Source organism: Acanthochromis polyacanthus, chromosome 8, assembly GCF_021347895.1.
Source record: "Acanthochromis polyacanthus isolate Apoly-LR-REF ecotype Palm Island chromosome 8, KAUST_Apoly_ChrSc, whole genome shotgun sequence".
NCBI lineage: Eukaryota > Metazoa > Chordata > Actinopteri > Pomacentridae > Acanthochromis > Acanthochromis polyacanthus.
The window spans coordinates 40344406-40370069 of NC_067120.1; the positions used below are offsets into that span (position 1 = coordinate 40344406).

Here is a 25664-nt window from a genome sequence, read left to right on the forward strand (position 1 = left end):
GGACATTATGGTGGAAATAATTCAACTTTACTGGTTTGTTCTTTGTGTTTGTGCTCAACAAGTTTTTCAGAATCTCTCTAAAGAACGTTGAGGACTAAAGTTGACTCAGTGGTCTGTCATCACAGGAGAATATTTCCTGATGTTCATATTCATGGTGTTCAGGTGTGATCAGTTTGGTTTGTGTAGCGTTTGACAGCAGACTGTAAATGTTGAGTGATGGAGGTGAAGCTGACAGCAGCAGGTCCACAGCAGAGACATCATCATCTTTCTACTGGAACTGTTGACTGAACTCAACTCAGTCACAATATCCTGAGTCCAGTAAAAACAGGACAGAACATGTTCTCCTGATCCAGATGTTCTCCTGAGAACTTTGTGGAGTCAGACGTGGGATCAGATCCCACTGACAGACTGTGGACAGTATGGAAGCCTGAATGGAAGTCCATCTTCTGTCCTCCATCTGCAGATGAAAGCAAAGAAAGATTCAAAGTGTGCAGGTGTGAGAGAGGCTGATGAGAATTCAGTTTGATGTCAAACAGTCAGAGAAGATGAGCTGAAGCACTGATGTGAAGAAGTAAATGTCCCACAGGACCAGTCCAGATGTTCTGCTGTCAAATGCATGAAGGAAACATAAAGTGTCCTCTTTCATAACAACATGTTTTATCATTTATGTCTCATTACAGACTTTATAACTGTTTCGGATTCTCAGAGAGTCACTATAAAGTCGTGGCCTCAGCTCTGAAGTCCAACCCCTCCCATCTGACAAAACTGGACCTGAGTGGAAACAGACTGGGGGAGTCAGGAGTGAAGCATCTTTGTGATGGACTGCAGAGTCCAAACTGTAAACTGGAGACTCTCAGGTCAGTTCACTGTTGATGGTTTATCAATATATTCAGTTTAAATCTTGTTTTTGAAGTTTTTGTTGATAAATTTAGAGTATTTTCCTGAAAACAGTGTGAAGATGTTTGAGATTGTTGAAGTGTGAATAAATGCCCTGATCAGCTGACTGCAGAGTTCCAGATGGAGGACAGAATCCACAGTCCTGCTGTGTGTCTGAATGTAAAGCTGATGTGAAAGTGATGTGAGGCTTCAGCAGTGTGACTTCCACACATCCAGTCAGTATGTTTGTGTTTCCACAGTGTTTGTGCTGAGCTGCAGTGGAGCCTCAGGAAGTCAAAGAGGAGTTTAGTTGTCAACAGTGTGGAAGTTGATTAGTGTGAGTCAGAAGCTGAAGCTTGATGTTAGTGTGAGCTGAGCTGATGAAGTGATTCCTTCCAGTGGAGTTGTGTTAGGAAGAGAGCAGTGGACAGTCAGTGTGGACAGCAGGAATCAGAATCCCTCTGTAATGTACAGATGACATGTGACTGTTGTTGAAGACACACTGGAAGATGTGAAGGAGACAAAGCTAGCAAGCTGATTTCCACAGAAGCAGAAGAAGGTGATGGAATAAATGAAAGAATGAAGAGAGTTGATGTTGATCCTTTGATGAGAGAGTGGACTGAGGTCAGCAGATGTTACTGATGTGTGGACATGAATAGGTGGATGAATGTTGTGCTGACATGTGGATGATGTGTGTAGAAGGCTGACATGATGATGATCCACAATAAGAGAAGGACAAAGTCACTGTGCTGCTTTTAGAGAAAAGCTGATTGATGAGGACAAAGTAATGTTGATCTGCACATTCAGAACCTGAACACATCTGATGGATCATCAGTGATTTTATACACATCTTTTATTCTTTATTCAGATTGGAGGACTGCAGTTTGTCAGAGATCAGCTGTGGTTCTCTGGTCTCAGCTCTGAAGGCCAACCCCTCACATCTGGAACATCCGGACCTGAGCTACAACAAGCTGAAGGATTCAGGAGTGAAACATCTGAGTGGTTTTGTGGAGAGTCCAGACTGCATCCTGAAGACTCTGAGGTCAGACATCATGTTTTCAGTGATTCAAAGTTCTCATCTTTGGGTGAATATTTCTTTTTTCTCATCAGTTTTAATGACTGCTGTGAATCATCCACAGAGTTTTTCTTTTTAAATGTAGTAGGGAGTCATAAAGTCTAGACTCAGTCCAGAGTCAAAGCTAAAGTGTCCTTAAAGTTCTCTGTGCTGAGCTGATAGAAGTCAGTGAGTAGAAGAACTCTCCTCACCTGTCAGCACCTGTTGTGTGTCACATCACTGCAACACTTTAACTGGAAGCTCACCAGTGGCACAAACTCTCTCCTTCATCCTTTCCAGCATTTGGAGCTGTGAGATGACTGAAGTAAAGACAGTGGCTTTATCTGCTGCTCAGCCTTTAGATGCTTTTCACCTTTCTGTCCTGGAAGCAAATGTATTTGTCCTCTGTGGTCCAGCAGCTTCTCCTCTGGTAGAATAAATGAACAGATCTCATTGATGAAGCTGCACGTATGAAAAGAAGATTTGAAGGAGATTTAAGGTTGACTTGATGGATAGGAATCCAGATTTCTGCAGCTCTGAACTGATGATGAAACTCTGAATGATTTCAAGCAGGAACTTTGTCTCCTCAACTCACATCTTTTATTCTTTATTCAGATTGGAGGACTGCAGTTTGTCAGACATCAGCTGTGATTCTCGGGTCTCAGCTCTGAAGTCCAACCCCTCACATCTGGAACATCTGGACCTGAGCAGGAACAACCTGAAGGATTCAGGAGTGAAACATCTGAGTGGTTTTCTGGAGAGTCCAGACTGCATCCTGAAGACTCTGAGGTCAGTTCACTGACTGTCTGTTACTGCTGTAGATCTGATGTGTTTAATGACAACTGAAGCTCATTTCTGTTCAACAGAACTTTGGTGAATGAAGTGTAAATATTTCTTTGGTTTGTGTTGAATTTTATTTGACTGATCCTGATCCTGTTGATGATGCAGCATGTTACTGATGTGTGGACATGAATAGGTGGATGAATGTTGTGCTGACATGTGGATGATGTGTGTAGAAGGCTGACATGATGATGATCCACAATAAGAGAAGGACAAAGTCACTGTGCTGCTTTTAGAGAAAAGCTGATTGATGAGGACAAAGTAATGTTGATCTGCACATTCAGAACCTGAACACATCTGATGGATCATCAGTGATTTTATACACATCTTTTATTCTTTATTCAGATTGGAGGACTGCAGTTTGTCAGAGATCAGCTGTGGTTCTCTGGTCTCAGCTCTGAAGGCCAACCCCTCACATCTGGAACATCTGGACCTGAGCTACAACAAGCTGAAGGATTCAGGAGTGAAACATCTGAGTGGTTTTGTGGAGAGTCTAGACTGCATCCTGAAGACTCTGAGGTCAGACATCATGTTTTCAGTGATTCAAAGTTCTCATCTTTGGGTGAATGTTTCTTTTTTCTCATCACTTTTAATGACTGCTGTGAATCATCCACAGAGTTTTTCTTTTTAAATGTAGTAGGGAGTCATAAAGTCTCGACTCAGTCCAGAGTCAAAGCTAAAGTGTCCTTAAAGTTCTCTGTGCTGAGCTGATAGAAGTCAGTGAGTAGAAGAACTCTCCTCACCTGTCAGCACCTGTTGTGTGTCACATCACTGCAACACTTTAACTGGAAGCTCACCAGTGGCACAAACTCTCTCCTTCATCCTTTCCAGCATTTGGAGCTGTGAGATGACTGAAGTAAAGACAGTGGCTTTATCTGCTGCTCAGCCTTTAGATGCTTTTCACCTTTCTGTCCTGGAAGCAAATGTATTTGTCCTCTGAGGTCCAGCAGCTTCTCCTCTGGTAGAATAAATGAAAAGATCTCATTGATGAAGCTGCATGTATGAAAAGAAGATTTGAAGGAGATTTAAGGTTGACTTGATGCATAGAAATCCAGATTTCTTCAGCTCTGAACTGATGATGAAACTCTGAATGATTTCAAGCAGGAACTTTGTCTCCTCAACTCACATCTTTTATTCTTTATTCAGATTGGAGAACTGCAGTTTGTCAGAGATCAGCTGTGATTCTCTGGTCTCAGCTCTGAAGTCCAACCCCTCACATCTGGAACATCTGGACCTGAGCAACAACAACCTGAAGGATTCATCAGTGAAACATCTGTTAGATCTTGTGGAGAGTCCAGACTGCAGCCTGAAGGCTCTGAGGTCAGTAGAAGGTTCCATCAGTCTCTGCTGCTTCCAGCAGTTTTCTACTAAACACAGTCAGTATCAAAGCAAAGATCCAGTGTCTCCTGTAAACCTGCAGCTTCTCAGTGAAGCTGTGAGAGCAGAATGGAGACAGAAACACAGAGACAGCAGTCAGCCAATCAGAGGAGCCACAAGCTTGTTGTCATGGTGTGTTTGATGGATGTGAAGCCGACTGTTGTTGATGTGTTGAGGAAATAAAGCTAATTCCAGCTGACAGCCTTCCAGATGTGCAGAGACAGTGGTCCTCCTTCATCAAAGTGTCCATCAGATCTGATCTCACTGTTTGTTGTCTCATTCCAACAGTGATCAGCTGATCAGTGTGATGTTTGTCACAGCTCTGAGATCAGTGAGACTGAAGCCTCTTATTTCACAGCAGCATCTTTACATTCAGTCATTCTCTCAACGTTTCCTCTCATTTTACACATGTTGGATCATTTTGTTCAATTACAAAGAATGTGGAGTATAATCAGCAGAAAAAATGTCAATTTACACACAAACCATAAAAAGAGGATTAAACTGTAAATCCTTTCACTTAATGTACTTTTACAAACATCAGTGTGTTCTTTTACAATGTTTTCCTCTAAAATTACATTTTTTTTTTTGCTGCATTTAGATCAGTAAAAACATCAATATTTTACAGATATGCATTCTTATTTGAAGGGACAATGATGCATATCAAGGATTATATTCATGGTAAATAACTGAACTGTTATTTCATAGATATTTCAATGATATATCGGTTTCAGATAATTAGTAGTAAAATCACAGAAAATGATGAACTTTCATGTGAATGTAAAAAACAGGCCAGAAGTGTAAATAACATCAAGATGAAAAATCTTCTTTCTTCAAATATTAATTTGTTCTTTTCTAATGTTTGACCATAAAATGACTGTTTAGCTTTACTTCAATCTGCTAAAAATCTCTTTATTTTAGAAATGTCCTGTTTGACTCTCAGTATTTTTGCAGGTTTTGAAGCTTCCAGAAGCATTTGAACATATTTAGTGTCCCTTTGCTGCCAGACTCTGAGTTTTTCTAGAGCAGATGAGATGTTGATGGACACTCAGAGACTGTTGGTTTAAATGGAGCAGCAGTAAATCCATGAGTGAAGAGTTTGTGCAGTAATGAAGCTTGATGACTGTCAGCAGTTTGTTTCCACTGTGGACTGCAGTGAAATGTGCAGAGAAACACACCTGATGCTGACAGTGTGTGCAGGTGTGTGAGCTTGGAGCTCAGTGTGTTCACTCCAACACGTTAACATGAAGCTGCTGCTCTGAACACGTCTGAAGTCCTGATGAGCTGCTGATCAAACTCATTCATCTCCTCTCATCTTTATTCTTCTCTGCAGATGGGAGTGATGCTGATCAGGACGATGTTTGTGGTGAGAGGATGAAGTGTGTCCTGATGATCCAGATGTTGAAGCAGCAGCTGGTGTGCAGAGACTCTGATGGACCATGTTACTGGGAGGTGGACTGGGAACCAGTGTAAAGTGTGTTGTTCTCACTGTATAGTTTAGTGTTGCAGCTCCACACTGAATGATGGAGAAGTGCAGTTAATGTTGACATGATCTGTTGGAGGTTGATGTCAGGTTGCAGAGTGTGCAGGAAGTTTCAGGATGTTTGTGTCGGTGCAGGATTCTATTTCAGTTGACTTTCTATTTCCAGCTGCAGTCAAAGTTGTTGAGCTTCTCTACCTGCAGCACATTGAGCTGATGAGAACAAAGTGTCCTGGAAACATGTCAGCTGAAGCCTTGGAGCCCAGAGAGAGTTTAATGAAACACATTTTACTGGGTTTTCATCACATCATGAAGATGAATCCAGTTTTGTCCTCAAAGGTCCAGCAGCAGCTTTTAGAGCTCAGAGTTCATTTTTAATCTGAACATCCTTTGACCTTTCTGAGCTCCTCACTTCATTTTCCATCATTTAATTTGACATCAGATCATGTTTGTTTTTCTCATGTAACTTCTGGAATTCGATGAGAAATCTGTCATTTCATCAGCAATTCTTAAAAACCTCAGAGCCAACATTATTCTGTGAGGTGTCATTAATTGTTTCTAATTTTAGAAATAAATCAAAGCTAAATTTTACCGTCTCTGTTAAATGAAAGGAGACGTTTGTGAAATGTGGATAAATTTGGTGTAAAATATATTTCAACAGTTCAATATTCTTCAGAGATGGAAACTCTGAGATTAATTACAGTTCCAGGTTTGTAATGTTCTTTGACATGAGACGCTTAATTTCGGTCAGTTTTGTTTTTTTTAAAAATAATTTTATTCATATTTTCATGTTTTTCTAACATGTGAAAAATCAACAGTAAAATGTGTAAAAGTCCAGATAGTTTTTCCAGAGTAAACGCTTGTATTGCTCTGGTCTGTCCAAGAAGAATCACTTTTATCTGCTGTGGAGGAATCCTTTGAGTTCTAAACACTTCTTCAATGAACCCTCAGAAAGGTTCTTCAAAGAACCCTTTTAAGGTGTTGGGGTTCCAGTTCTATTCATTGTTATTGTTATTTTTTTCTCAAACCAAGAAAATAAATTAGACAATATTATCTAAACTAGTTATTTTAAACTAATTACAATCAGTTTAAAATGGAAGCAGAAAGTCCTTAAAATGGTTCTCTGAAGAACATTTTCAGGGGTTCCTTCAGGAACTGTTTGACAGTGAGAAGGTTCCTCCTCAGTGGTGATGGTGAGGAACCCCAGAAAGCTCCTGGAGGTTCTTCTTCCACTAAGAGTCTTTAAATGAAAGCCAAAGTCAGAAGAAAAGCCCACGGTGAGGCAGCCTTTGGTTGTTGTTCCACATCTCTGGAATGTTCTTCCTGAACACCTGAGGGCAGCAGAGAACGTGGAGATTTTAGTCTGGCTTTAACTGATGTTAGTTCTATTTTATTCTCTGTTTATTTTTTCATGTATTTGTCCTTTTATTTCTACATTTATTCTCTTTTTTTGTCTTCCTCCACTGACGTCTCCTCATTGCATTTATGTCTGACAGCGTTCCTTCACTCCTGTTCTTATCCATTCCTTCTTTTAAAAGTTTTATGGATGATTGCTTATTGTGGCTTCTTTTGCTTTGTGAAGCACTTTGTGTTCCATCCTGATTGTATTAAAGATTTTCTGCAAATACATTCTGACTGAATTCACTTTTATTGAAGCAAACAGTTTTTAACGTGCATTTCTTGTTTGGGTTTTGTCAGAAAGCGGATTCTTTGGTACTGTTAATGAGGAAAAAACACTCGGAGACAAGGATGACCCAGAGTCAAAATATTCATTTAAGAATATTTAGTAAAAACGCATTGGATAGTACAGAAAATACATGCATGCAGACTCCATGTTGATCTAGCTGGCATCAGACTGACTTAAACTAAGACAATATTCCTCTGCATGCAGCTGTTCACAACAAAGAGCGAATTCTAAACTATTACATGAGTTTTTAACTAAGAAGCTGTTGTCTTCTGATTGGTTCACACTGCCGGATGTCTTCAGTCTTCGTCCAACCACAGCCGTCTTCACCCTGTAATCAGAGTACTTTGCATGTGTGTGTATGTGCCTGCCTGAGGTGTGACTTCCTGTGAGTTTTACACAGACTACAACTCAGCTTTCTGCAGACAACAGGTCTGAGCTTCTTGCTCAATTTATGCTGAGCTTTGAGTTTTATTAATTCAGCTTATTAAATTTATATTTCATAATAGTACAACAATATCAATAAATTAATTATTTGTATAAGGCAGATTAATCTGATCTTATCCCTATTTTACTCTAGGATCCTCATAGGTTAATATAAGATTTCTATGCCTGTCCCCAATTTACTGTTAATTTAAGACATTGTTGATTACATTTTCTTTTAAGTATTTTTCTTATGAACATTATATTTTAATCTTAATTCCCCAATACTGTTTTATGGTTTAATACTTTAACTTTTATTCTTGTTTAAACATCTAGCTGTTGTTTGAACCTTTTGCCCTGTCTCTGTCCTCTGAGTACGTGACAAGTTGCTCATCTCTGTAACCGCAGACCCCCCTCTTTCTTCCAGATATTGCATAGTTTTAACGGATGTTCTTTACTTTTAATTTAAAACTGTCACCTGTCCTCGCTAAACTGCCATCCTAGATGCTATTCTTATTTCAGTTTGTTAGTTTGAAGCGAGAGGGAGAGTTTTCCCCTCAGCTCTTTGAAAGGTCAGTTGTAACCACAAGCCTTTAGTCAAGTGGAGCATCAAGCATTTACCTTAAACACACTTTCCTTTAAGTTAGATGTTGAAACCTGCACAACCTGCTTAGATCAACACTTTTCCAGGTTATGAGCTAGAACTCAAACATGCATTCTTAAGCACTTTATTACATTTGATTATAGGGTTAATACAAGTTGCAAACACACATAATATGATCAACGAAGGTTAATGATGAATGTAAGTAATAAGTAAAAGAGTAATTAAATGATGATTGTAAGTAATGAATAAAAGTAATAACATGATGATCATGAGTAATAAGCAAAAGTGATTAATATGATGATTGTAAGTAAAAGTGATAAAATGATGATCATAAGCAATAAGTAAAAAGTAATAAAATGATGATTATAAGTGATAAGTAAAAAGTAATAAAATGACTGTAACTGATAAGCAAAAGAGTAATTAAAATGATTATAAGTAATAAGCAGAAAGCAATAAAAACATGATAGTTTAATAGATATGTAAAATGAATATTCCCCACAGTTTAGTGTCCACATTTATTATTTGACCCATTTTAGTGCTTGGTTTGGTCCATTTTCTAACCGATTCCCACTAAATGTCAAATTCTAGCTTCATATCATGAGACTGATGTTGAAAGACGAGTGGACACAGCTGGATTTGAAATGGCTGCAGCACTTTCACATTTGTGTCTAATTAGCTTCAAGTCTGTGTTCAGTCAGAATCCAGGAAATAAGCTGCTCCACCGGCTCAGATCCTGTGTAGAATCCACATATTTCTGATTTGGGACTGAAGTGGAAGTTCTGTAAAATATTTTTGGATTTTTTTTTTGTGGGAATATTTGTATTTTCACCCTCAATAAAAAGCAATGAGAGAGAAGTGATTTTAAGGGTTTAATATCTGCAGAAATAAAACTCCCACAGCCATGAAATTGGAAAAATTTGAAGTTACTTTGGATCATGTTTGAATCTTCTGAGATGTCTGCTCAGATATTCGTGGAAGCCCAGATGCTGGTGTCTGTGCAGAAGAAGATGCTGCTGAAGGACCTGGTTATGGAGGTCCAGGAGATGACTCGGGGACAGAGCTGGAAGGCCACAAGTCCACAGAGAAGGAGCAGGAATTCTACACCTGCACATATTAATTTAAAGACAGATCAGTGATAGCTCCTTTGTGAAAACCACAGCTACATGTCTGGTTCTCCAAACAGAGACGACCGTCCCCTCAGCTGCATCAGACATTCAGCAATCTAAAATACAGTCTGAGTAAATCATAAGAAGGTATCCCACTTTTAGTTTCATCACTTTTACCACTGATCACTGCACTATTACTGCTGATTATTGTGCCTAATTTTACCTTCAGATTCAGATCATCCACTGTGTCTGTTTCCTGCCTCAGAAGCAGCATCTCCTCGTCTCCCAGAGCTCTGGGCTTCTGTTTACAGAGAACAAACGGACCAGTTACACCAAACGTAGCAGCCAGAGGTTAGAACTAACACAGCAACCATTACTGATATATTACTGTCACTTTTATTCAGAGGTTCATCAGCTTTCATTCACGTTCTGAGCTCAATCTGTACAGTGACAGTAGAACAAAGTTAGAGCAGAAAAAGCCTGTTAGACACATTCAGCTCATGATGCTTCATTGTTTTGGGCTCAGAAAATGTTATCTGCTGCTGAACACTACACCGTTTTGTCACAATCATGTCAGATCTCTGCTGGAGTTACTCACCAAGTGGTTCAGTAACGACAGAAGAATGACTGATGCTATTCATACACGAGCAGTAATTAACTCAAACTACTGGGACGGAACGTTGTTAACTTGTAACAGCGATCACAGTTTAGAATAATGATTGACTAGTATGTCTGGTAATATAACGGAACACTGGTAGAAACGATACAAATGTTAATACTAAAATGATTTCATGAAGATTCTCCCAAAGAATGGAAACATGGATTTGTGGCTGATTTGACAAAACGTAGTATAAATAAAGATGGATTTTCCTGACAACACACATGAGATAAACTTAAACACCGCTAATGTAAGCCTAAAGATAACAGTAAAATCTGAACCTTTAAAGACAATGAAGATGCAGAAAGAGAGACAAACAGCTAGCTAGTGGGTGGAATAACCGAAGGATGCTACTGTAACGCTGCCTTCTTCCAGCCTGAGCTTGATAAACTGGAATACTCACGGGCATGAGTTAAGGAAAGCACGGGGACAACCTTTCTCTGTTTCTCACTCTTACTTTAATGGCCGCATAATCCGGAGGACAGCTAGCCTAGCCGCGCTAGACAACCCACGGCAACAAATTTAATTCTCTGCCAGGGTGGGTCTAGTTACCCTCCATAAGGCTCGAGGCTGGATTCTCCTAAAACTGGCCGGACCAATCACCATGAAGTGTAGAGTCAGAAGGCGGGCGTAACGAAGTGACGACAGAGGCGCGACGATTCTGACAGAAACAACCAGAAACAACTAGTCTAGCCGCGTTAGACAACCCACGGCAACGAATTTAATTCTCTGCCAGGGTCGACAACAGTCGTTGAGCTCCATTAGCACCGACTCTGAATAATCTTTCTGTTAACATGTCTGTAATATACTTGAGCTTCACCCATTGACTGTATAAATAAGGCTTCAAAGAACTACCACATCCTCTGATTTCCGGCGCTCTAGGAGCCTATTCGTTGCACTGATTGGTTGTATACCTACCCAATTGCTGCAGAGTGATTTGATAGACAACCTTTTAGCCCGCCTCCCTCTCTGTCGAGCGTTCCTAGACCCTTGTGTCTTCAGAGCTGGGTCTAGCAGGGCTAGGCTAGAGGACAACAACAACTTAGCGCTCAAAACATAGCAAGGTGATTGGTCACTTTACATCTTGTGATCTCAACCATCCTTGACCTTAAAGGGGAGGTGCATCAAATTATGCAGCACATACTCTTAACTTAACTTGAACTCTATGGTATATGAATTTACCTTTAATGAAATTAAATCACTTGTCTAAATAAATCATCGAATAAAATAAAGTCATCAAATAAAAGAAATCTTCACAAAAATAAATCTCATCTTACACTACGATCGTTTCTTTCTCTGAATTATTATGGTGTCAGTGGTGGAGCTGATTAAAAACACAAAAAATGCAAAAGTTTAGTTGAGGACAGATTTTCCCACAAAGTGTCCAGCTTGCTGTGACATCTCCATGGAAACCAGAACCCAACAGCTCAACCAATGACAGACGGAGGGGGCGGCGGCACAGTCGTATTTCCATGCTTCCTGTTTAAGAAGAGTCTCTGCTCTCAGCTTCAGTCCTTACTAGAGGTGTGTGATACTGCAGGATTTGGTATTGATCCGGTACCGAGTAAATCCAGGGCCGGTATTGCCAATCTCGATACTCCAGAGTAACTTTTTCAGTATGAACTAACACCGCTTTATCCTCACTAGGGTCATGGGGGGTGCTGGAGTCTATCCCAGCTGACTCAGGTGAAGGCAGGGGACACCCTGGACAGGTCACCAGTCTGTCACAGGGCTACATATACAGACAGACAGTCACACTCACACCTACGGACAATTTAGAGTAACCAATTAACCTCAGCATGTTTTTGGACTGTGGGAGGAAGCCAGAGTACCCGGAGAAAACCCACGCATGCACAGGGAGAACATGCAAACTCCATGCAGAGAGATCCCAGGCCCAGGCCGGGATTTGAACCGGGGATCTTCTTGCTGCAAGGCCAAAGTGCTAACCACTACTACACTGTGCAGCCCAAATGCCGGTGGTGGGTCTTGAACCTGCTACCTTCCACTTGGTAGTCTCTCTTCTTACCCCCTGAGCTACTCACTCAGATCCATTTTGTGCATCAAAGTGTTAAAAGAGCCGTTGTGTGTTGGATGATGATGTCGTTTACTTAGAGCTGGTGTACTTGGTGACGGCCTTGGTGCCCTCGGACACGGCGTGCTCGGCCAGCTGACCGGGCAGCAGCAGCCTGACGACGGTCTGGATGTCCTGGAGGTGATGGTGGAGGATTGTTGGAGAGAGCCAGGCAGGAGGCCTCACTATTTACAACCACAACAATCAAGCACGAAAATCAACCCAACCAAATGATGTGTTCTCTTTCTTACATTTAGTCATTTAAAGGGACAGTTTACAGCTCAAGCATCACTGTCACATTTGGTGCATCAAACCAGAATGTATCTCCATCAGTGTGTGCTTCAGAGCATCGCTTCAGTTGGGACTGACCAGCCATTGGCCTTCTGCTGCTGGACACGAGGCTGCTGAGTCTGTTTTTGGCAGTTTTGAAGATATTTTAGTAGTGATGCTAAAAACTTATGAATGCTCATGATTTGGTTCTGTGTTGTTCACCTTTGTTCAGAAAGCAGTTAATAACTCTGTTAATGTCAACAGTTAACACGTTTGTCCACTCTGTGATGTCATTATCCCTTTCATTAAAATAAATTAGTTATCTTCACATGTTAGTAAAACCTTTTCACATTTTCATTGCCAAACAATCACTGCCAAATATTGCTGTTTGGAAGACATCAGATCTGTTTTAAAAGATTTTATTTTGAAAAGAAAACACAACTATCACAGATTATTTGAAGTTTAGATGAGATGAGATACTTTATTCCTCCCCATGAGGAAGTTCACAGGTTCCAGCAGCATCTACACATGGAAGACAAAAGGCTTACAGAAATACAATAAAAAGAATATATTTAGAAAAATTAGCAGTTATTTCATTGTTTTCAAAGACTTTTTATCAACAGAAATGTATTATTGAACAAGGGACAAAACAGCTTTCTGAAAATGTGCATTTTATAATAACTGTTTTAAAAATGTATTTCTTCTCGTCTGACTTTGTCCTTTTCAGGGTGTGAATATTTTATGATTTGTTCACACTTCATCTGCTTGCAGTAAATTTCTAAAAAGTGTGGGACCTTGACCAACATTAATTTAAAGCCTAAGGTCAGCTGGATCCAAGGATATGAAGCTGAGCGGACAACTGGAACTTTTGGGGAGAAATCATGATGACTCAAAGACACTTTTTTCAGATATTGACCCTTTACCAACTGAACACCATGAGGTTAACTAACTGTTAAGATTTCTTTCAACCACAATTATCAGTGGTTACACAACATTTAGAGATTCAAACATATACAGGAACTACAGATTGTTTCTGAGCAGCACAAACTCAGGGTTTAGGGCTGAACTTCAGACATAAGAGAGGACAGTCAGTACAAGCTTCAGTGGGCGGAGCCAAACTGACCAAATCAATGGAGCTGTTTCTTTCTAAATTATACAGTTTAAATGATGGAACATGCTAAACTATATCCTTTTATTAATGCCATAAAAACTAATGAAATAAAACTATTGCAGCAACAAATAACGTGATTTGATTGTTCCAATAACTGCACACACTGACAGATGATGGACTGACAGTGTTGAAGTGTTTGAGGAGACACATGAGGAGCTGAAGACAAAAAGCTCTCCAGGAAGGGAAGGGAGTCCAGACTGAAAGGTAAAAGATACAGGATTAACAGAAAGCAGAGGAGCTGGACTGACTGTGACTGTTGAACAGTCCAACACTGAGTCGTCTGCAGTCTGTGTTTATGGGATTCCTGCTGACTGGATTAGCAGCACCTGTCTACTAACTAGCTCCACACCCACCTGAGGAGAGAGAGGAAGGGAGGGGGAAGGGAGAAACCTGCTGCTACCTGGAGCCAGAGGTGGAGGGCGTGACTCTGTTGTGTTTGTTAGAGGAGAGGAGCAGTTCTGCTCAGGTGATCAGGAACAGAGCTCAGTGTTCAGACTCCGTTTCACAGAGGAGGACAACAAGGTGAGTGTTGGTCCAATATTCTCCTTGTTCTCCTGTCAGTCTCTCAGTCAGCTGTCTGTCTGTGGATCTTTTCATTTACCAGGTGGACTGTTGACTGGTTCTGTTCCTCTGGATTCTGTGTTTTATTTCCTGATCTGAAAGTTCTAACTGTGACTCTTGAACAGACGTGTTTGTTCTGATTCCTGTTGTGTGTCACTCAGTGCTGCTGGTTTAACTCTCAGACTGAGTTATGACTGATCTGTGTGACAGTTTTCCAACACAAATGAAGTTTAACGTGTCAGAGATGGACTGTAGACGTCGTAAACATTTGGATTTATTAGCAGAGGGTCAAATGTAATGAATCAGGAAACACAATGTTCACTATAGTCAGTAAATGTAGTAAACAACTAATAAAAACTAATAAATGGTTAGCTAAATTAGAGATTAAACAGTTAAGTAAAAGTAAACGTCTAACAATTACAGAGCTGTCAGTTATATACTTACCTAAATAATTCATTTATGACTAGCTAAAGGTAAAAAACTGCTGAAGTTATGGATTAAACGGTGAATTAAAAATATCAGGTAGTTTGCTGAAATCCTAAATGGTGAGCTAAAAGTAATAATTAGCTAACATTAAGGATTAAAAACTGAGCAATAAAACAATAATATCTAAATAATCCGTTACATTGTTGGCTAAAAGTAAATATCTAAAATATGTGAATAATCTGTTGGCTGCCTGCTAAACTAAATATTTAATTCTGGTGTGAGTTAAAATAATAAACAGCTGAAATGAGAGACAACATAAAAGTTTATCAATAAATAACTTCAAAAATACATGAAAAAGCTAAAGTCAGCTAAAAGTGAATCCCTAATTACTATTTAAATACCACAAACCCCAAAGCTTTTAACCTCTTCTAACTGGTCAATAAAGCATCCATAAATAAATGATCAACATGAATAAAACCAGGATTAAAGCAGTCCTAGTTACAGCCAGTAAATCTCTGATAAAAGACGACTTTTAAGAGAAATATGTGAGAAACTAAACTCCAAATGAAAAAAATAGACAGGAAATGTTTTTATTTTATGTATTGTTGGCTTTTAAAGCCTCAAAATGTTGAAGATGATTGATTTCAGAGCCTCAGTTCTCACAGATCTATAAATAAGAACATGACAAAGTTCTAACACTGCAGACAGAATGAAGACAGACAATATAAAATAGAAGAAAAACAGACATTTAATAAATGTGTGAACAATCTGTAATCACTGATAATGGATGATGATGACAAGACTGAATCCTGGTGACAGAAATGTGGTTTGTTTTGTCTTTTTTTGGTCATTTTCATCACTTTGTGGTCATTTTACAATCATTCAGTCTCTGTGATCATTATTTCTAGAAGCTCTTATAAATCAATAACCAGGAAATAAACCGTCTACAACTTTGATCAGATTTTATTTCCCCTCTGAGGCTGTGAGGAGTAAAGCTTCATTCTTCATGTTCAGCTGCAGGAAACCCCTCAGACAGCTGGAGTTACCTGTAGTCATGTGACTTCAAGGAAACAGAGGAGGAGCAGAACAGAATGAGGAAATAAACAGTTCAGAGTCCATTTTACAGCCAACAGAGGAGGACAACAAGGTGAGTGTTAGTTTAATGTTATTATTCTTCTGCTGTCAGAAAACTATTTATGGTCTGAGCAGCACAGAGCGCTGCCAGAACCTTCTAGGAATGAAAGGAATTATTTCTGTTTTCATTTGGACTTTTGAACGTCTAAAACACGTGAAACTCTGAACACACATCAGGACCGGTGAACAGTTTGAGATTTTAGGGTAACTGCATAAGTTTGAGTCAAAATCTGCTCCATAGCGCCACCTGGAAAACTTCAAACAGGAGCTCGGGCCAGTACATGTCACATACAGCTGTGAAATCTGGTCCACATCTGTAACTCATCAAGATGTTCAAAAACATCTCTGACAACCATGCCCAAAACACGACAGGAAGCCTTTTTGATTATCTGTCACATTTTGTACAATTCTGGACCAATTTTTAGACATTTTTAAAGCTATAAACTCAAACAGGTTAACCCAGAGAGAGAGCTGAAATGTGTTTTGATCAAAAGTTATCAAAATGCTCCTCAACAGTCTGAGGACGTGGAAATGGAGAATCCTGGAATTTTGACAGTTCATCATGAAACAGGAAGTGCTGTCTAACTGGTCTGAACATGCTCCAGTCTGTCTCAGACTTTACATGTGTGATCAGATTTTGGCCCTGATGACATACATAGGCATACATACTTTGACTTTTATTATTTCCTGAGCTCTCAGTCAGTGTTTCTGGTTTTCCTCTCAGATTGACTGAAGTCCACAAGATGAGTGATTCTGAGGAGGAGGAGGAGTTTCCATCCTCCAGTCGTCTGTCCATGAAGAGTGACCCGTCCAAAGAAGAACCTCCAGACTTCAGTGAAGAACCTGAACCCTCAGACACAAAGTAAGAAAGTGTTTCTGATGGAAGATGAAGGTTTTAGGATGAAGGAAGATGCTCTGCTGAAACACTCACAGTGGTCAGAATGCAGAACTCTTCCAGACTGAGATGGATCCTGGTCTGGGTTTTAGAAGCAGAACTTCTGATGGTGTTTCTGTGGTAAAACAGCTGAAAACCTGGATTGGACCATTTCCAGCCAACATTCAAACATCTTCGGCCCAATGCTGAAGTCACTGTAAAGACTTAAAGTGAAAGAATGTTCTCCAGATGTGTAGCTGATGTTGTGGTTGGTCTTCATTGGTTCCTTCTCCAGATGATCCAGATGTTTAAATGAAAGCTGAACGCTGTGTGTCTGAGGCTGCTGCTCTGTCACAGTTTCTCCATGATTTGTTCTCTGAGTTAAAGTGAAGTGAGCCGAGCTGAGCTGCCAAAGTGAGTAAAGCAGTGAAGAACAGAAGCAGCTGTCTGTGATGGAAGGCTGTTACTGTGAAGCTGCTGCACAAAGTGTTGAGTTTGTATGAACAGCAAACTGCAGGCAGATGAGTGAGAGTTTAATCAGACAGCTGATGGGAAAAGAAGTGAGTGGAGTTCATAATAAAAGGAAGCAGCTTTTTATTAGCGGCTGAACTCAGACAGAACAGTAGCCTCACTTTTACTGTTCTCTTCTGCTCTGTGGAGTCACATGTGGATGTTTTTCTCCAGATGATGTGAGATGTGATGAATAAATGTGTTGACAGAGTGATGAAGAGGAGGGGAGTTTGTGTGGAGGAGCAGCCGTCCTGCTGTGCTCGGTGTCAGGACGTCCTGAAGGATCCAGTCTCTAGCAGCTGTGGACACTGGTTCTGCAGACAGTGCATCAGCTCATACTGGGACCAGTCTGCTCCATCAGGACACTCCTCCTGTCCCCGGTGTGGAAAAAGATCCAGAAGCAGCAGCTGTGGACAAAGTAAGACTGAACATCTGCTGGTGGACTGATGTGTGGAAACTGAGCTTGTTGTTGTGTTGTCCAGACATGAAAGATGTTTGTGTTTGTTGAGTCTGATTGTTTGTCTGGTCTGTGAGCAGGTGTTGGTCTGCAGGAGGTTCTGCAGGAACATAAGATGAGTCTGAGGAGGAGATGTGAACATGTGACTGAAGGAAGTGATGAAGCAGGAGGTGGAACCCTCCTCAACAGGATCTACACTGAGCTCTACATCACAGAGGGACACAGTGGAGAGGCTGATGTCCAACATGAGGTGGAGCAGCTGGAGACAGCTTCCAAGAAGAGCCTCCATGACACTCCCATCAGGTGCCAGGACATCTTTAAAGCCTTACCTGAGCAGCAGAGAGCCATCAGAGTGGTCCTGACCAACGGCGTGGCCGGCGTGGGAAAAACCTTCTCAGTGCTGAAGTTCACTCTGGACTGGGCAGAGGGCGGAGAAAACCAAGACGTCAGTGTGGTGGTGGTGCTTCCGTTCAGGGAGCTGAACTTGATCAGAGATGAGCAGCACAGTCTTCTCACGCTGCTCCATGTTTTCCATCCAACATTACAGAAGGTGATGGCAGAGCAGCTGGCTGTCTGTAAACTTTTGTTCATCTTTGACGGTCTGGATGAAAGCAGACTTTCACTGGATTTCACCAACAGGAAGGTTGTGTCTGACGTCAGCCAGAAGTCATCGCTGGACGTTCTGCTGGTCAACCTCATGGAGGGGAATCTGCTTCCCTCGGCTCTGGTCTGGATCACTTCCCGCCCTGCGGCAGCCAATCAGATCCCTCCTAAATATGTGGACAGGTTAACAGAAGTACGAGGCTTCACCGACGTCCAGAAGGAGGAGTACTTCAGGAGGAGGATCAGTGATGAAGAGCGCTCCAGAACAATCATCTCCCACATGAAGACATCCAGGAACCTCCACATCATGTGTCGACTCCCAGTGTTCTGCTGGATCACTGCTGCAGTTCTGGAGCACATGTTGACCACAGAGCAGAGAGGAGAGCTGCCCAAGACCATGACTGACATGTTCTCACACTTCCTGCTGGTTCAGACACAGAGGAAGAAGAAGAAGTACCATGAGGGCCCTGAGACGAGTCCACAGGAGCTGACGGAGGCTGACAGGGAAGTTCTTCTGAAGCTGGGGAGGCTGGCCTTTGAACATCTGGAGAAAGGAAACATCATGTTCTACCAAGAAGACCTGGAGCAGTGTGGTCTGGATGTGACAGAGGCCTCAGTGTTGTCAGGAGTTTGTACCCAGATCTTCAGGAGAGAGTGTGAGATGTTCCAGAAACCAGTCTACTGCTTTGTTCATCTGAGCATTCAGGAGTTTCTGGCTGCAGTCTACATGTTCCACTGTTACACCAACAGGAAGATTGAGGTTCTGGAGAAGTTCCTGGGAGAAGAACAGAAAGATCTTTATGGTGATGAGGAGGAGGAAGAGGAGTGGGAGGAGGAAGAAGTGGAGGAGGAGGAGGAGGAGGACGAGTGGGAGGAGGAAGAGGAGGATAATAACACAGACATCTCATCCCTGGATGTTTTCCTGGACAGAGTCATGAAGAAATCCCTCCAAAGTAGAAATGGTCACCTGGACCTGTTTGTTCGCTTCCTTCATGGCCTCTGTCTGGAGTCCAACCAGAGACTCTTAGGAGGTCTGCTGGGTCAGACAGAGAACCATCCAGAAATGATCCAGAGAGTCATCAGTAACCTGAAGAAGAACAAGAATAAAAAAAAGAATCACAGGTCTAAAATATCTCCAGACAGATACATCAACATCTTCCACTGTCTGATGGAGATGAAGGATCTCTCAGTTCATCAGGAGATCCAAGAGTTCCTGCAGTCAGAGAACAGATTAGAGAAGAAACTCTCTGAGATCCACTGCTCAGCTCTGGCCTACATGCTGCAGATGTCAGAGGAGGTTCTGGATGAGTTGGACCTGGACAAGTACAGAACATCATATGAGGGAAAACAGAGACTGATTCCAGCTGTGAGGAACTGCAGAAAGGCTCGGTGAGTCCAGATGTGATGAACATGATCAGTCAGAGTAGATCAGGAGTTCAGTTCTTCACATGTTCTCACTAGAACATCTCATTCTTCTTAATGTTCCACTTGTTTATTTCAAACATCATGTCAGCTGTGTTTAGTCTCAGATGTTCTTCAGCTGCTTCAAATGCTGTGAAAATGTGGATTTTTCATGTTCTTGTGTTAGAAGCTGATAAATGAATGAAGACAGTTTTTCTCTTTCATTCTAATAATTGTTCCATCAGACAGTTTGTTCTTCTGAGGTTCTTCCATTGGCTGATGGAGGAAACATGCAGATCTGCTGAAACTCATGAAGAACTGTAGAGGTTATTTATGTGGAAACATTTTCCAGTTTTCAGTGAAGCAGTAAAGTTCTGATCACATGAGGAGATCCTGAAATCTTTTCTAATCAAACAGATTTAATCAGATTATTTCTCTCCTCTTCAGAGTTTAACATCAGATCTGTGTCATTAACAAACATTTCTGAAGTCTGACAGAAATGACTGAAGGAATTCTTGCTGTCACTGATGTGAACTGAATCTGAATTAGTTTGAGTTCTTAGATTTTATTTCACATTGTTTTAGGTTTTCCTTCATTAAACTCTACTGTTCTTTGTCATCAGTTACGTGTAATATTCAGTTTTTGTGCCTTTGAAAGACTCAGAAGTTTTTGAAATGTTGTGGATTGATAAATAAATATTGTAAAGACTCCAACAAAACTTTATGTGACAGTGATGAGATGATAGTGATGCTGTAACAGTGATTTAGTCTCTCAGGTAGAGAATAATCCTGAGATCAGTGCAATGATTGAGTCTCTTGTCCAACAGTTTCTATCCAAAGCTTGTTAACTTGGACATGAGGCTCCGTAAACTACTGATCAGACAAAGACTGAGGCTGCAAAGTGTGTTGGACTGAGTCATGGAGCATTTTATTGATCTGAAGTCAGCTGTTGGTTCTAAAGAAGGAAGTGGTTCCAGAGTCCAGATGTGACATCTTTCCTGATGTTCAGTTCCTCACAGAGAAACTCTGGTGTTTTGTGTGTTGTTGCTGCAGAGAAGAGTGGAATCAGGAAATGCTCAGAGGTGTGAATATTTCAGAGCAGAATGCTAGAAGTCAGACTGTTTCCAGAGATGTGATGACAAAAAGCTCAGAGTTGTGTTTTTAATGCTACTGTCAGGGCTGTGGGGTGTGGAAAACCCAGGCGCAGACACAGTAGACAGACAACCGGGTATTATAGTAAAAAGGTTTATTTTAACAAAACTTCAACTTAACTGAAAACGAGACTGATGTGGCTACAACTAAACAGAGACGAAACAACTGGGCTGAAGACAAGTACTCACACCAAGGAACTATGACTGTAGGTGGAAACAAACTGAAGTCCAAATCCCAAAACTACAAAGTCCAAAAAGGTGTAATCCATAAACGGGGGAAAAAGCAGAGTGATCCAGTGAGTGGGTGTTGTCCAGAGGTAAGGAGGCAGAATCCTGACAGCTACAAACCTTGATAACATGTTTGTGAGACATTATGGTGGAAATAATTCAACTTTACTGGTTTGTTCTTTGTGTTTGTGCTCAACAAGTTTTTCAGAATCTCTCTAAAGAACGTTGAGGACTAAAGTTGACTCAGTGGTCTGTCATCACAGGAGAATATTTCCTGATGTTCATATTCATGGTGTTCAGGTGTGATCAGTTTGGTTTGTGTAGCGTTTGACAGCAGACTGTAAATGTTGAGTGATGGAGGTGAAGCTGACAGCAGCAGGTCCACAGCAGAGACATCATCATCTTTCTACTGGAACTGTTGACTGAACTCAACTCAGTCACAACATCCTGAGTCCAGTAAAAACAGGACAGAAACTGTTCTCCTGATCCAGATGTTCTCCTGAGAACTTTGTGGATTCAGACGTGGGATCAGATCCCACTGACAGACTGTGGACAGTATGGAAGCCTGAATGGAAGTCCATCTTCTGCCCTCCATCTGCAGATGAAAGCAAAGAAAGATTCAAAGTGTGCAGGTGTGAGAGAGGCTGATGAGAATTCAGTTTGATGTCAAACAGTCAGAGAAGATGAGCTGAAGCTCTGATGTGAAGAAGTAAATGTCCAACAGGACCAGTCCAGATGTTCTGCTGTCAAATGCATGAAGGAAACATAAAGTGTCCTCTTTCATAACAACATGTTTTATCATTTATGTCTCATTACAGACTTTCTGAATGTGGACTCTCAGAGATTCACTATAAAGTCGTGGCCTCAGCTCTGAAGTCCAACCCCTCCCATCTGATAGAACTGGACCTGAGTAGAAACAGACTGGAGTATTCAGGAGTGAAGCATCTTTGTGATGGACTGCAGAGTCCAAACTGTAAACTGGAGACTCTCAGGTCAGTTCACTGTTGATGGTTTATCAATATATTCAATTTAAATCCTTGACTGAAGTTTGAAGTTCTTGTTTGTAAATTTAGAGTATTTTCCTGAAAACAGTGTGAAGATGTTTGAGATTGTTGAAGTGTGAATAAATCCCCTGATCAGCTGACTGCAGAGTTCCAGATGGAGGACAGAATCCACAGTCCTGCTGTGTGTCTGAATGTAAAGCTGATGTGAAAGTGATGTGAGGCTTCAGCAGTGTGACTTCCACACATCCAGTCAGTATGTTTGTGTTTCCACAGTGTTTGTGCTGAGCTGCAGTGGAGCCTCAGGAAGTCAAAGAGGAGTTTAGTTGTCAACAGTGTGGAAGTTGATTAGTGTGAGTCAGAAGCTGAAGCTTGATGTTAGTGTGAGCTGAGCTGATGAAGTGATTCCTTCCAGTGGAGTTGTGTTAGGAAGAGAGCAGTGGACAGTCAGTGTGGACAGCAGGAATCAGAATCCCTCTGTAATGTACAGATGACATGTGACTGTTGTTGAAGACACACTGGAAGATGTGAAGGAGACAAAGCTAGCAAGCTGATTTCCACAGAAGAAGAAGAAGAAGGTGATGGAATAAATGAAAGAATGAAGAGATTTGTTGTTGATCCTTTGATGAGAGAGTGGACTGAGGTCAGCAGATGTTACTGATGTGTGGACATGAATAGGTGGATGAATGTTGTGCTGACATGTGGATGATGTGTGTAGAAGGCTGACATTATGATGATCCACAATAAGAGAAGGACAAAGTCACTGTGCTGCTTTTAGAGAAAAGCTGATTGATGAGGACAAAGTAATGTTGATCTGCACATTCAGAACCTGAACACATCTGATGGACCATCACTGATTTTATACACATCTTTTGTTCTTCATTCAGATTGGAGGACTGCAGTTTGTCAGAGATCAGCTGTGGTTCTCTGGTCTCAGCTCTGAAGTCTAACCCCTCACATCTGGAACATCTGGACCTGAGCTACAACTACCTGGAGGATTCAGGAGTGAAACATCTGAGTGGTTTTGTGGAGAGTCCAGACTGCATCCTGAAGACTCTGAGGTCAGACATCATGTTTTCGGTGATTCAAAGTTCTCATCTTTGGGTGAACGTTTCTTTTTTCTCATCAGTTTTAATGACTGCTGTGAATCATCCACAGAGTTTTTCTTTTAAATGTAGTAGGGAGTCATAAAGTCTAGACTCAGTCCAGAGTCAAAGCTAAAGTGTCCTTAAAGTTCTCTGTGCTGAGCTGATAGAAGTCAGTGAGTAGAAGAACTCTCCTCACCTGTCAGCACCTGTTGTGTGTCACATCACTGCAACACTTTAACTGGAAGTTCACCAGTGGCACAAACTCTCTCCTTCATCCTTTCCAGCATTTGGAGCTGTGAGATGACTGAAGTAAAGACAGTGGCTTTATCTGCTGCTCAACCTTTAGATGCTTTTCACCTTTCTGTCCTGGAAGCAAATGTATTTGTCCTCTGTGGTCCAGCAGCTTCTCCTCTGGTAGAATAAATGAACAGATCTCATTGATGAAGCTGCACGTATGAAAAGAAGATTTGAAGGAGATTTAAGGTTGACATGATGCATAGAAATCCAGATTTCTTCCGCTCTGAACTCATGATGAAACTCTGAATGATTTCAAGCAGGAACTTTGTCTCCTGAACTCACATCTTTGATTCTTTATTCAGATTGTGGAGATGCAGTTTGTCAGAGATCAGCTGTGATTCTCTGGTCTCAGCTCTGAAGTCCAACCCCTCCCATCTGAAACATCTGGACCTGAGTAACAACAACATTCAGGATTCAGGAGTGAAACATCTGAGTGGTTTTGTGGAGAGTCCAGACTACATCCTGAAGACTCTGAGGTCAGACTTCATGTTTTCAGTGATTCAAAGTTCTCATCTTTGGGTGAATGTTTCTTTTTTCTCATCAGTTTTAATGACTGCTGTGAATCATCCACAGAGTTTTTCTTTTTAAATGTAGTAGGGAGTCATAAAGTCTAGACTCAGTCCAGAGTCAAAGCTAAAGTGTCCTTAAAGTTCTCTGTGCTGAGCTGATAGAAGTCAGTGAGTAGAAGAACTCTCCTCACCTGTCAGCACCTGTTGTGTGTCACATCACTGCAACACTTTAACTGGAAGTTCACCAGTGGCACAAACTCTCTCCTTCATCCTGTGGTAGTTTCTCTGATGTCCATGATGTACAGGCAGAGAAGAAACGTCCGTTGAGACTGACTTGCTTAATAATAAGTTTATTATAAGGAAGAACAGCATCGATCAGACAGAGAGACTGTCTGGGAGAATCCGGCCGAATGAATCTCTCCGAACAGCAAATGGAGGTCACTTTTACATGTTTTAAACAAGTGGAGCCATTGTCAAAACATGTGATTTGTATCAGAAGACCAAAAAACAAGAGCCTCATTGATAAACCCTGTTGCGGAATCCATAGGATAATTCCCTAGACAAAGAAACTACTAATACAACACTGAGTTTTTCAGCAAGGAGATACACTCCATTCTAACATATAGCACATGCCTAGCAACACGTCCAACATCACATGTCAGGTCATAAGAATCACATCCAACTACATATTTCCCCCCTTCGAGGCTTACAAGGCCTCGAAAATTACTTTAGTTTTAGTGATAAAAAATCACACACAAAACGTTCATGTCATCCCCTGCTGTCGCTTAGCAATATAATAAATTTATGTAGTGTGAGAGCGAAAAACCTGTCAGGCAGCTAATGTCCCAAAATATCCATCAAACAATCAGGGCAGGAAAATTGTTTCACTGTCCCTCTGCCCTAGGCGACCACCTATCGTACTCCAAGCCAATTAAAAGAAATTCAAAGGATGGTGTGAAATGAACAGAAGTAAATACATATGGGAATCCCAGAAAGAAAATCAAAATGTCCAAAGTCAGGCTGGTCGACCCATCGTACCCTCCAGTGGACCTGTACCTGCCTAACATTACTGTCCCTGAACAATTGAAACAAAGAAAACGCTTGAGATCCCAATGTACTCATATCAAAAACATTAAATCATTAAAACCCCACTTACATACTAATCATAGAGTTATAAAAACTTAAAGGCCAAAATAAAACACACTGAAGATATCGCTAATTCCAATATCTCTCCATGTAGGGAAGTGTTAGTAAGAACAAACATCTAATGATAAAACTCCAACACTGTAAGCATATGTAAGAACACATGAGCATATCAAACCAACACTCCTCAATAACCGCTCCAGTCGTGGTGTGTTGTCGTCGCATTGTCCATGCTCAGAGTTCTCCATCCATCTTTATTGTCCATTCCATTGTCCATATTCAAACATTCAAGTCCATTTGGCTGCAGTGATCTCCAGACAGCCACTTTTTATTCAGTCTCCCAGATGGCGTCCTGGGAAAACAAAGATCACCCACCAGTATCCTGCAATGACAAAAGACAACATCATGCATCATAAAAAGTCACTCTGTCATCAGATGATCATCAGATTATCATCAGATGATCATCTTACATTTTACAATCCCCCCTTAGATCAAACCAAATCCCCTGTGAAATGAGGACGTCTCTATTGTAAATGACACCCAACAATAAAGATGAAGGCTATAATGAAGTCTGATATTCAAAATGAAAATTACTCAGCCTGCTTGGATGACACTCCATCAACGACTTTAAACCCCTATGTGGTCAGATGTCAACAGAGCAGTATGTCAAC

At 41.0% G+C, this 25664-nt stretch overlaps 1 protein-coding gene and 2 long non-coding RNA genes across 12 annotated transcripts in view; 1 reads left to right on the forward strand and 2 right to left on the reverse strand.

The window, feature by feature from the left end:
- LOC127535223 (uncharacterized) overlaps window positions 1–4007 on the reverse strand; it is a 133962-nt gene extending 129955 nt beyond the window's left edge. Inside the window, exons 1-2 of the long non-coding RNA XR_007944004.1 lie at window positions 3897–4007; window positions 2304–2392 (exon numbers count right to left, since the gene is read on the reverse strand). This is a non-coding gene — a long non-coding RNA (uncharacterized LOC127535223). The remainder of the gene's footprint in view (window positions 1–2303; window positions 2393–3896) is intronic.
- Window positions 1–25664, forward strand: part of LOC110970697 (NACHT, LRR and PYD domains-containing protein 12-like) — a 274641-nt gene that overhangs the window by 147125 nt on the left and 101852 nt on the right. For 2 of the 10 annotated variants that reach the window (XR_007943994.1, XR_007943997.1), the window contains one exon: window positions 5597–7251. The exons of 4 other annotated variants lie outside the window; for them this stretch is intronic. Coding sequence is in view for 4 of the 6 variants with exons in the window: in XM_051952560.1 (XP_051808520.1) it covers window positions 1745–1918; window positions 2546–2719; window positions 3116–3289; window positions 3917–4090; window positions 5478–5487 (706 nt within the window). In the remaining 2 variants the exon portion in view is untranslated. Of the gene's footprint in view, window positions 1–1744; window positions 1919–2545; window positions 2720–3115; window positions 3290–3916; window positions 4305–5477; window positions 7252–16456; window positions 16595–25664 lie in introns of those variants that run through there. 4 more of the 10 variants (XM_051952560.1, XM_051952562.1, XM_051952561.1 and 1 more) reach the window with 4 other exon arrangements.
- On the reverse strand, window positions 12844–14101 carry LOC110946133 (uncharacterized). Its single transcript, XR_002595222.2, has 2 exons — window positions 13860–14101; window positions 12844–12962 (listed from the first exon to the last, which is right to left on the reverse strand). It is a non-coding gene; the product is annotated as an uncharacterized LOC110946133 (long non-coding RNA).